Source organism: Camelus bactrianus, chromosome 5 (assembly GCF_048773025.1).
Source record: "Camelus bactrianus isolate YW-2024 breed Bactrian camel chromosome 5, ASM4877302v1, whole genome shotgun sequence".
Taxonomy (NCBI): domain Eukaryota; kingdom Metazoa; phylum Chordata; class Mammalia; order Artiodactyla; family Camelidae; genus Camelus; species Camelus bactrianus.
This window is the reverse complement of record NC_133543.1, coordinates 88,408,785-88,419,595: the sequence shown is the minus strand read 5'-3', so window position 1 is coordinate 88,419,595 and position 10,811 is coordinate 88,408,785. Positions and strand designations below refer to the sequence as shown.

The 10,811-nt window shown below is 49.8% G+C and overlaps 2 protein-coding genes across 5 annotated transcripts; one reads left to right on the top strand and one right to left on the bottom strand.

The window, feature by feature from the left end:
- Position 1: 1 nt before the first annotated feature.
- RNF25 (ring finger protein 25) lies at positions 2-6,420 on the top strand. Of its 3 annotated transcripts, none has more exons than XM_010948782.2 (10): positions 2-114; positions 2,500-2,574; positions 2,818-2,920; positions 3,006-3,073; positions 3,172-3,241; positions 4,402-4,473; positions 4,562-4,705; positions 5,060-5,149; positions 5,444-5,578; positions 5,782-6,420. In XM_010948782.2, exons 1-10 carry the CDS (start codon positions 74-76, stop codon positions 6,358-6,360), a joined length of 1,377 nt encoding a protein of 458 aa, XP_010947084.1. In that variant the 5' UTR covers positions 2-73; the 3' UTR covers positions 6,361-6,420. The 3 variants fall into 3 exon arrangements, with proteins under 3 accessions (XP_010947084.1, XP_010947083.1, XP_045368014.1); XM_010948781.2 differs by having other exon boundaries at positions 5,057-5,149; XM_045512058.1 differs by lacking the exon at positions 5,060-5,149.
- A 461-nt stretch (positions 6,421-6,881) lies between these two features.
- On the bottom strand, positions 6,882-10,794 carry BCS1L (BCS1 homolog, ubiquinol-cytochrome c reductase complex chaperone). 2 transcript variants are annotated; one of them, XM_010948773.3, is made up of 8 exons: positions 10,662-10,794; positions 9,046-9,414; positions 8,805-8,944; positions 8,404-8,598; positions 8,066-8,129; positions 7,664-7,833; positions 7,329-7,446; positions 6,882-7,180 (listed from the first exon to the last, which is right to left on the bottom strand). In XM_010948773.3, the coding sequence occupies exons 2-8, from the start codon at positions 9,363-9,365 to the stop codon at positions 6,928-6,930; spliced, it is 1,260 nt and encodes a 419-aa protein (XP_010947075.1). In that variant the 5' UTR covers positions 9,366-9,414; positions 10,662-10,794; the 3' UTR covers positions 6,882-6,927. The 2 variants fall into 2 exon arrangements, with proteins under 2 accessions (XP_010947075.1, XP_045368015.1); XM_045512059.2 differs by lacking the exon at positions 10,662-10,794 and adding an exon at positions 10,354-10,580.
- Between the last annotated feature and the right edge of the window lie 17 nt (positions 10,795-10,811).

Sequence of the window (10,811 nt, the reverse complement as noted above, 5' to 3'; positions counted from 1 at the left end):
CCTCCTGGGTTTAACCTACCGCCTCCGACTTCCCCGAGAGTATTTCCGGTTCCGGCTGTGGGCTGCAGAAGACATGGCGGCTTCTGCGTCTGCAACGGCAGGGGAAGAGGACTGGTAACTTTGGGGACCTGGGCTTTGGCTGACCGACTGGATCCGGTCCGGCTACTAGCGGCTGCAGGGAACTGTCCGTATGGCGGGCGTGTAGGGCGGGACGAGGGATGAGGGATGGCAGAGACGCTGACATTTCACCCTAAAAGAGTTCTGGACTGGGGAGCGGGTGGGTGGAGGGGCGCTGATCTGACCGAAAGGAGACCGCATCTGCGCCGGCCTGGCCAGTTCGGGCCACGCCTTATCTAGTTAGATCTCGTCTTCTCCGGCTTTATCGTGTCCCATTCTCTCCTTCTGAGGTAGATTTGCTCAGGGTCCCGGGGGATGCCTGCTTATCAGTTCTCTTCTCTCCCTTTTACTTCCCGGAATCGATGTCCTCCAGTTCCCGTCCCCCTTTCCCCTTGGATCAGTCTGTTTCCGTTGAGGCTTTTCTCAACCTTCCCCCTCCCCGACAGCATTAATGAGGACTGTTGTCTGAATAAAGCTTTACATTCTCACAAAAAGCTCTCCTAGTCCTTCTCTCAAGCATTCTTAACAAGAGATCACAACCTGGAAGGACTCTAGGATTTGGAAATAGATAAATGTGGGTTCACTTAATATTTTATTAGCTGTGATGCTGACCAGGCCACATAGCTTCTGTGTGTCAGTATCAGCTGTAAAAAAAAAAAAAAAAAGTGGGTGTGGCAATACCTCATAGAATAGTTGAGAGGATTACAGATGGATTTGTAACATACATAAGCCTCCTTTTCATTAATAACTCTGAGGTGTAGGTACCTGCAGAGACTAGGTAGGGCCTGAAGAGGTAAAATGATTTGCCAAAAGGTACATATGATTAGGAATCCAAGTTGTCTGACTCTAAATCTCATGTTCTTAGTATCAGGACATTCTACAATCCCACCCATCCCCCCACCTTTTTTTGTCACCACCTTATCACCATCCCATCTCATATCCAGGGCCGAAGTCACAGGTTGGGTGGGTGAAGTATTGAAGGGCCTCATGTGACAGCTTCACCTCAGTGTTCCTTTGGTTCAGGGAGCCTAACCAGTGCTGGCCTTTACTGAGACCATCCAGACTTGTGGTTTTCAACCTGTTCAAGGGGACTTTAAGATTCAGAGGAGACACTTTGTGCTATGGAGAGGGCGTGATTGCACAGCTAGCCCGTGGTGCTCCAGACTCTGACGCTTATGTCAACCAGAACTCCCCTGTTATCTTTGTGATCTATTTTATATTTTGAGGTGTCTGCCTAAGACTTAAAGTTTTGAGACCCACTATATATAATCTATATATACACACGTACACAGATATATGTACATATACATATGTATATGTAAGTACATATATATGTGTGTCATGCTAGGGCAGCCCTGCTCCTGGTGAAGAAGGAACAATATAACTATGAGAAAGCAAACCAAGCATGTTATCTTTCCGTGTATTTGGGTAGACCTGTGGACTCAAGACAGTCACTCATCTTCCATGTCATTACAGCTACTGCTTCTGTGATTAAACGTGTGTCCTCTGATTTATATCAGGACCACTGGATCCTAACTTGGACAGGCTGATCTAGATCAACCAGACAGCAAGGGTCAGAAATACATCAGATATTGACTACATCCTTCCTGCTTTTCTTTTAAGGGAGAAAGTTAAACAAATAGGAAAAAAGATATAAACTAGCTACTATGGCTAAAATACTATAACCAAATTAGATTTCATCACTATAACCCTGGAGAGTAGGTGGTATTATCTATATATGGTGGACAAGGTAATTCAGGCTTATAGATATAAGTAAGTACTCAGATCACATAGCTGGTAAGTGATTGGTACCTATTACTGAATCTGAGGCTAATGGTTCTACCACTACAACACAGCCTTTATACCACACATAGATCTGTTCTGTTCAGATTGGTATCTCCTTTGAGAAGGTTTACCGTGCCTGGTATTGGCAGTGTGTATACACACTGGAATCCACAAATGGTGGTATAGGGAAAGTCAGGAGTGATATTGGTAAACTTAATGCTAATCAATGAACATCATATTTCTGGATCAGAGAGATGGCCACTAAGGAACAGCTAACAGTGCAATGAAACTTATACAGGGTGTCAGGAAGCCTAGCTCTAGACCCGTTTCTGCCCCTGTTAATCCCTGAGATTTGGGCTAGTCATTTTCATCCTCTTGGGAATCCATTTTCTCATCTGATGGCAGAAATGATCTCTAAAATTCTTGACTCCCATGCTTCCTCCCTGGCTACTTGACTACTTAAGGAAACACGTGTCCCTCATTTTTATGGAGATTAGCAAGAGAACACACTCAGGCAGAATGCCATTTTTCTGCAAAGCCTTACTAGCTTTAATAGGGAGAGCTAAAATGGTGAGTCAATCTCCCCCTTCTCTCTAGGGTCCTTCCTTCGGAAGTTGAAGTGTTAGAGTCTATCTATCTGGATGAACTACAGGTGGTTAAAGGAAATGGCAGGTACGTATTCACCTAGAGGTGGGCGGGAGTCCCCTTAGTAATAAGAGAATTCCATGCAGTATCTGTGAGCCTTGATTTAGAGATAATATTTCTGTCTGTAGACAGAATTATTCCTTTAATTCCCCCAAAAGAAAGAGTCCAATACTTACTTCATCTGCTCGCTTGACTGTCTCACCCCCACCCTCCCCAGCCCTCAAGTCCCCGCCCAGTCACATCCCAGGTCTCCACTCCATCCACCTGCAGATCGTCACCATGGGAGATCTACATCACCCTAAACCCTGCCACTGCAGAAGACCAGGATTCACAGTATGTCTGCTTCACTCTGGTGCTTCAGGTCCCAACACAGGTGAGGCCTCTACTTCATGGCAGAGGAAGAGGAGAGGCCTTGGAGTACAGTGCTTCACAGTAACTTGATTATTTTCTCCCTCTAGTATCCGTATGAGGTGCCAGAGATCTCTATCCGTAACCCCCGAGGACTCTCAGATGAACAGATCCACAAGTAAGTGAGGCTGGTCAGAGCAGGGAGTACTTGGGATACAGCTCAGTGAGGTGAGGGAAGGGGGCAGGCCTGATGTATGCTTTGTGCTTTTCCTCCAGGATCTCACAGGCGCTGAGCCACGTGGCTAAGGCTGGGCTAGGTACTGCCATGCTGTATGAACTTATCGAGGTAAGAGGTGTGCTAGCCTGGGGAAATGTCTTCCCTTCCAGCTAGAGCAGTTTCTCCCAAGGGACGCTATGAGCCTAGAATCTTAAATACATCTGGAGACATTCATTTAGTTCTTGTTCGGGTAAGGCCTAAACTGATCCAGGAAGATGAGACTTTCTTATGTTTCAAAAATCTCCCCAAAAGACAATTCTGTAGCTTCCCCAAGTTGCCTGTTCCAGCATCTTGACAGAAAATTACTTGTCCTCCTTAACGTGGATTTGTCTTGCTTCAGTTTGAGTGCATTTCTTGTTCTCCCGGCTCTGGCAACTGAAAGTAGCAAGAGATACGGATCTTGCCTAGAGGGTCTAGCCATGAATGAACATTTAAAGACTAGTCTGCCATTGGAGCTGACTAGAAAAGGTCATGGTTCTTTTACTCAAAGAGTTTCTGCCTAGTGAAGGAAACAACCCACATGAAACAACACCTAGAGCTACAGGTTCATGTACATAGATGACTTTTTTGTTTTGAGATCACAAACACAAATAGTCTTGTTTTTCCATTGAGTTTTCAAGAAAAATGTTCAGAAAAGGTCAAAGGTGGATGGCCTGGAGTCTGAGTGGGCATAGACCACTGTAGCACTCCTGAGTCAGGCCTCCATGATGCAGCTTTGAACTTTGTGGAATTCCAGAGTATTAGCTATTCCAACAGCAGCACAAATGCATATTTCACAGCTCAACCTGATGCCTTTTGAATTCTCTGTCCATTTCGGGTGTCCATGCCTTCACTTCCTTTCTAAAAGGTGACTCCAGAACAGGCTCATTGGGGAGGTGATACTCAAAGAGGGATAACCAAGAAAAGTCCTCCCAAAACGTTTCAATTGAACTTTTTTTTCTCATTTAAGGTATATTTTCATCTCCAAGATGTATTAAAGGTGACTTACTGAGTCAAAAAACAATTAAATTGGATTTTGCAGCTGGACAGATTTGGGGGGAGGGGCAGAGATGTGGAGGAGGAAAGATTCCAAGCCAAGGAAGCATCACCAAGACAGAAATACATGAACACAAGACAAACTGGCTCAGTGGGAGACTGGCCAGCCAGTCACTCCTGGGAGTAATAGACTAGCTTTGCTCACAGTTCTGGCCCATGCATCCCTGTTTGATCAGTGTCCTCTCTCTGCTCAGAAAGGGAAGGAGATTCTCACAGATAACAATATCCCCCATGGCCAGTGCGTCATCTGCCTCTATGGTTTCCAGGTGAGTTTCCCTCCTGGGACCTGGGGTCTGCTTGGGACAGGCAGTGGAGGGCTCGGGAGAGAGATTTGACTTAGTGCCCTCCCTCTAGGAGAAGGAGGCCTTTACCAAAACACCCTGTTACCACTATTTCCACTGCCACTGCCTGGCTCGGTACATCCAGCACATGGAGCATGAGCTGCAGGCTCAAGGACGGGAGCAGGAACAGGAACGGCAGCACGCCGCAGCCAAACAGGTCAACCCGTGGTCCCTGCTCACTTGACACCACCAATTCTCAGCCTCTTCCTTCCCTCCAGTCCAGTGCCTTCTTAGCCTTTCCAGGCTCATATTACCTTTGAGACTAATGAAGGCTTACCTCTGTCCAGGGTAAAGGGCATCCTTATATACATGTAATCTTATTGCATGCGGTTTCAGAAGGTTCCAGATCTCTCACTAGGCAGCCCCTACTCTGTCCCACCTCACTGCTGAACTGGTGTGCCTGTGCCCTTCCGTCCCAGCCCTCTGCAGATGTGGCTGGCCGACTGCATTAGACAGCTGGCGAGCACTGGGCTGGGAAGCAGAGGTGTGATATCTCCTCTCTTTTCAGAAGGCTGTTGGTGTGCAGTGTCCAGTGTGCAGAGAACCCCTCGTGTATGATCTTGCCTCACTGAAAGCAGCCCCTGAACCCCAACAGCCCATGGTGAGGGAACTCTCTGCTAGTCTGAGCCAAGAATAATGTTATTTTCAAGGAGGGAGGAATGGCATCTTGTCTGCCTTGAATGGGATCTCTGGAATTGGGCTCAAGCTTCCTAGGCCATCTCTGCAGAGCTATGGCCCCCACTGGGAGCCCAAAGCTTTGCTCAGCAGTCCAAATCTAAAGGATAAAACCAAGAACCTTGTGCAGATCTCTTGAGGCAGTCCTGGAAGGGCAGGGGTTTCGAGTCTGCCTTCTCCTGTTTATTTACTCCCTGCCATTCTGCTCCCTTCTCTCCAGGAGCTGTACCAGCCTGATGCAGAGAGCTTGCGCCAGCAAGAAGAACGCAAAAGGCTCTACCAGAGACAGCAGGAGAGAGGGGGCATCATTGACCTTGAGGCTGAGCGTAACCGGTACTTCATCAGCCTCCAGCAGGTGAGGGAAGGGTTTCCTTCTTCTCCCCTAATGACCCCAACCTTCCTACCAACACTCCTCTGCCCTGGCCCTCAGGTGAGCTTTGTTCTACCGCGGGGAGGTGATAAGCTGATGGCGTTTGGCTCAGACAGTGGTGAGGGGCCTGCAGTTTCCTGCTTTGAGGAGCTGCATCTCCTTCACTGCATCTGCTCACTTCTTTCTAGCCTCCTGCCCCTTTGGAACCTGAGTCAGCTGTGGATGCCTCTAGAGGATCCCACCCACCCGGTGCCCTTGCCACAGAACCACCCACCTCATCAGCTGCTCAAACCACCCTATCGGCTCCTCTGCCTGTGGCCTCCCAGTACACATGTGAGAAGATTCCAGGGGCTGGGCCAAATCAGCAAAAGCTGGGCGAGACCCAGAAAGCTATGTTAGATCCCCCCCGGGCCAGTCGAGGCCCCTGGAGACAGCCCGAATGGAAGCACCTAAAGGGAGGGGAGTGCAGTGCCCTCAAAGGCACCAGTGACACCCAGGAACTGCCACCTCCTGAGGGGCCCCTCAAGGAGCCCATGGACCTAAAGACAGAGCCTCGTAATCAAGGGGTTGAGGGTCTTCCCCAAGAGAAGGGGCCTGGCAACTGGCAGGGTCCCCCACCCCGCAGGACTCGGGACTGTGCCCGCTGGGAGCGCTCCAAGGGTCGGACACCAGCTTCTTCCTACCCCCGCCTGCCTCGGGGTCGAGGAGCCTACCGGCCTGGTACTCGAAGGGAGCCCCTGAGCCTCGAATCTGAGGATGGTTCCTAGCAGTACTATGGGGGGACAGGGAAGTGGGGGTGGAGTGGGCAATAAAGAGATTTGGCCTTGTTTGGCTTTCCTTACTGAATAGTGCCTAACCTGTGAAGTATGGCTTTCTTTCTAAAGTCCTAGCAAAACTGGAGGATGGCAGAGCAGCCCCCACTTGCTCTCAAGTGTGTTCTCCCAAGAGATTTGGGTCTAGGTAAAGAGGGGTCTGACATCTCAGTCAGCATAATGGGTTTCAAGGAAAACTAGTGGGTGCCAACATTTAAGCAGACGCAGGACACCCTGCCACATAACCCGCTGTGCATATGCCCACAGCTGTGTGTCTAATTTGAATACATTCAGGTGGAGGATGGTACTTTCCTGTTTACTAGTGTCTCTTCTCCCTCCTTTCTCTTAGGTGGGCTATGCTCCCAGTATTTGCGTATGTGGACATCCGATTGCCTCTGTAGGCATCTGCATTACAGCCTCTGCTTTTCACTAAAGTACCAATACAGGGAGGCAGGAAGGGAGATCAGAGACCAGAGTAGAATGGCAGGTGTTTATTGGGGAAAGTTGAGCACAGCCTGGTTGTCACCTCTTCAGAGACTCAGCATTATGAATTGCCCCTGCAGGGTCATTTTTATATAGCATGAAGTAGCCCTGCACCTGGGCAGGACTGATCTGAGTTGTAGCTTGAAGGACACAGTCTGCAAAGGTCTTGGCCAGGGAAGGTGCTTCCCCTGGATAGAACCTCTGGAACATCTGGGTCAGCTGCCAGTGTGAGCAGTGGCCCACATACTCCTTCAGGTCTACTCGCCCAGGGCGTATCAGGGCAGGGTCGAGCCTAAGAGGAGAAGGCAGCAAAAGCAGAGTCACGAGCAGCAGTACTACTGGCACCCCAAAAATGATGGTCCCTCTGAACCTCCTGATCCTCCCAAGGTACTGGGGGGGTGGGGTCTTGCCTCACAGTCTGAGAGTACTTCACTCCTTACCTGTCAACGTGGTTGGTGGTCATGAACACGATGCGTGCCTCAGTGGAAGCCACACCATCCAAGGCGTTGAGCAGTCCACTGAAGGTGAGACGACCTAGACCTTGGTACTTCACAGGGTCTGGAGGAAGGCAGAGAGAAAGAAGCATGGGTGGCCATAGCTCTACTTAAAATCAGCATCCCTTTCTCCTCCCCACCCATGTCCCTCTACTTATCAGTGCCTTTTGTGGGCTCTTGTTGCTAACCCAGGCATCCTCCATCAGCTCTCTGGATTTCTACTTTTTTCCGCTGTTCCTCATTTGGAAACATTCCCCCTTCCCTCGACCCCTCCCACTTACTCTCCGCAGCCAGGTCTCGACTGAGAAAGGCAGCATCCACATCCTCCAGGAGCACCAAGCTCTGCTGTGGGGCCACGCTCAGCAGGTGGTTGAGCCGGTCATCAGAGAGGCTGGAGTCTGTGAGGCTCAGCAGGCAGATGCTGTGCTGCAGTTCCCCAGCCAGGGCTGTGCTATGGAGGAGGGATGACAGGTAATCAGCAACCTGGGAACCGGCCTTGTGCCCAACTGCTTGTTCACTGTACTAGTTGGGTCTCAGAGGCCTAACGCTTCCACCACCCACCCTAATGTTCCACATGTCTCCTGTTTATCCCAATCCCTATTCCCCACGTTTCTTTCCCTTTCCAACACCATTGGCCCAATTTTCTTCCAGTTTGAGGGTTTGAGAAGTTTGACTCTACTCACATGAAACTGCTCTTTCCGCAACCAGGGGGCCCATAAAGCAGGTAGCCACGTCTGTAGGGAATGCCTAGGAATACAGCCAGGATGATCATCAAGACCTAAAATGAATCATGCATTCTGTCCCAGATGTCCACATTGATTCCCAGTCCTGCTCCCTGGAGGCCTGATGACCTTGGCATTGGAAAAAGTCATTCCCGTAGGTAACTTTTCATTCCTCTTCATCTATGGGAATTAGGCTAGAGCTTTATATTCACCCCACCTGGCCACAGAGACCAGCCTGTTTCCTCCTGCTCTGATACCACATCAAAAACAGCCTGGCCAAGACCCCTGCTGTTTCTCACCTCTGTCAGTGTACCACTTGGGGTTGTTGATGAATTCCTGGATGTCTCTGACAATTCGGTCAGCCAGACCCTGTTCTAGAACCACAGAACTCAGTGGACGCCGGCGACGTGGATAGCCAAAGGGACGCCATTCAGAACCCACAGCTGTGTACATCACTGTCTTCCCTTCCTCCTGCTGCAAGGCTAGCTCTCGAGCTGGGAGTAGGGAGATGAAACAAAGCCAATGATTCTTTTTGACATGCAACATGGCAGAGCTGTGCCAAAACAGCTTCCCCCAGCTCCCTGCTCCTATGGGCTCAGATCCTCCTCCACCTCCTCTCCAAGATTCTCTTCTTTTGATGTCAGATACCCCATCCCTGCAACTCCCCTCCCCCATAAAGGCTGCCTGTGCCATCCCACACCTTCCTCCAGGATGTTGAAGAAAACCTTTCGGTCAGTGCCCAGAGCCGTGAAGGTGACAGACTCCCAAGGAGTTCCCGTCTGCAGGTCTATCATCTGCATCTCTCGGCTCCGAACCACTCGGATCCATTTCCCTTGATACCTGAATAAGAATGGTCAAAATGAGGTGAATGAACGGGTCAAACCCACCTCCCCTCATTCTCCTTTTCTACTCTCAGAGCCCTCCCTGGCTCCCATCCTTACCAAATAAAGTGGTTTCCAGGGCTGGGGACAAATTCAAACTTGGTGGAGATGCGGCCACTCTCATGCTGAAGGTATGAAGTCTCCACACTGAGATGCTGAGTACGGGTACTGTGGCGGGTGAGCCAGCTAAGCAACCAGGCATAGCTTCGGTCTCGAGCAGGGACTTCCAATGTGATCATGTAATGGCGCCGGAAGGCCACCAGGCCCAGTTGGAGGCCCTTCCGAGCCAGGGCCAGGGCTGTGCCCACACCCACCAGCCCAAATCCAGCCCCAAAGTAGGGATTGTCCTTCAGGGCCAGAACAAAGTCTGAGAGAGGCATCTTGAAAGGAAAACACTGAACATTACAGGCCTTGAGGCATTTTCAAAACCTGGGGATGGGAGCAGTGGAGATGGGATAAAGCACAAGATTACTTTAGAAACTGTACTCCGAAATTCCTCCCCAACCTGCCCCCTCCCTCCTACAGAAGCTGAGAGCAGGAAGGACAGGTCAGCAACAAAGTGTGCTTTACTATCCTCCCTTTATGGGGTAGGGCTGATGTTGGAATGCAGGGGATGGGACTCCGGACAACTCATCCCATTTCATCTTTCATTATCCTGTTCATACCTGTTTCTGCCAGACAACTATGTCTGGAGATTTCTTAAACCTGAGAGAACAATGTAACCGCCTTCACATCAGCATAGTGGGTGGGCAAAATTATTTTTTGTGGTCGCTGGGACCGGCTGAGATAGAAAGCTGCCCACTGTCCAGAGTTAGCAGGGGATGAAGAAGCTACTCTCTTCTGTCAGTAACCCCATGCCTTGTTAACATGAGTCATGTCCTTCACATATCCTCTACATGCACACTTCTTGATGTCCTGTTTAGCCCTTTATTACCTGCCACCTAAACTATGTCTTCAAAGTTAATTTTGGTTCTTGGAGTGGCATCTTAGTGGGTCTCTACCTCTTGCTTCACCAAAGTGCTCTACAGGGGTCCAGATCTTTCTTCATAAAGATCTGCTTCAATCCAATCACTTTCTCTACTCCAACAACTCCAGTGGCTGGCTCTCAACAGGGCCTTTAGTTAGGTTAAAAAAAAAATCCTCTGCTTCCACAACAGGGCACCCATCTACCTTTAATGGCTTAGCTCCTCATACTGTCTGTTGAACAAATATGCAAACACCTCCCTCTTCCTTGCTCAGGCATTTCTCTTGACTCTGATCAGAATGCTTATTCTAATTTATTCCCTCCATTCTCTCCAACCGAAGTCCTACCTATCTCCTACTTCCACCGTGGAGATTTTCCCAAATTCCACCCTCCAAAAAATGTACCAGGCCTGATTCCAGGCTGTAAGATCCCGAGGGGTAGGAGGTGAAATCGTTCGCAGCACAACTCCCTCGCCCTCTGCCACTTTGCTCTACGACTAGCACGCAGGGTGGTAAACTGACAGCAGTGACCTCCGCTGAGGCTAAATAGGATCCAGAATTTCAAATTTTTCTATCCATGGAAGGCCACAGACAAAGTTCTTCCCGCTCCCGGTCTTTGTTGGATGCCCAGAACCCCTCCCGAACCCCCTCCACAACCCAGCTCGCGCCTCCAGCATCGTGCTTCGGAGTAATCTGTCACTCCGCCCCCTTACCTCCATGACTCTCTGGCCCTCCCTCTCGATGGTTTCACCCTTCCGCTCTTGAGGGAAGCGCCACTCGGCCCTGCCCCGAGTCCTTTCATCTACTTCCCGCCACACCCACCAAGAAGTCCATGCCACTCTGCTCCACAACTCTCGATGGTA

What these genes read in the sequence shown, in the direction of transcription:
- BCS1L (XM_010948773.3), bottom strand. Translation starts at nt 9,365, where the DNA reads ATGCCTCTCTCAGACTTTGTTCTGGCCCTGAAGGACAATCCCTACTTT. An exon ending in CAAGTGGTACACTGACAGAG is followed by an intron (nt 8,130 to 8,403) that starts GTGAGAAACAGC and finishes CTGTATTCCTAG; the next exon opens with GCATTCCCTACAGACGTGGC. An exon ending in ACCACCAACCACGTTGACAG is followed by an intron (nt 7,181 to 7,328) that starts GTAAGGAGTGAA and finishes TTCTCCTCTTAG; the next exon opens with GCTCGACCCTGCCCTGATAC.
- RNF25 (XM_010948781.2), top strand. Translation starts at nt 74, where the DNA reads ATGGCGGCTTCTGCGTCTGCAACGGCAGGGGAAGAGGACTG. An exon ending in GTGGTTAAAGGAAATGGCAG is followed by an intron (nt 2,575 to 2,817) that starts GTACGTATTCAC and finishes ATCCACCTGCAG; the next exon opens with ATCGTCACCATGGGAGATCT. An exon ending in TGCTGTATGAACTTATCGAG is followed by an intron (nt 3,242 to 4,401) that starts GTAAGAGGTGTG and finishes CTCTCTGCTCAG; the next exon opens with AAAGGGAAGGAGATTCTCAC.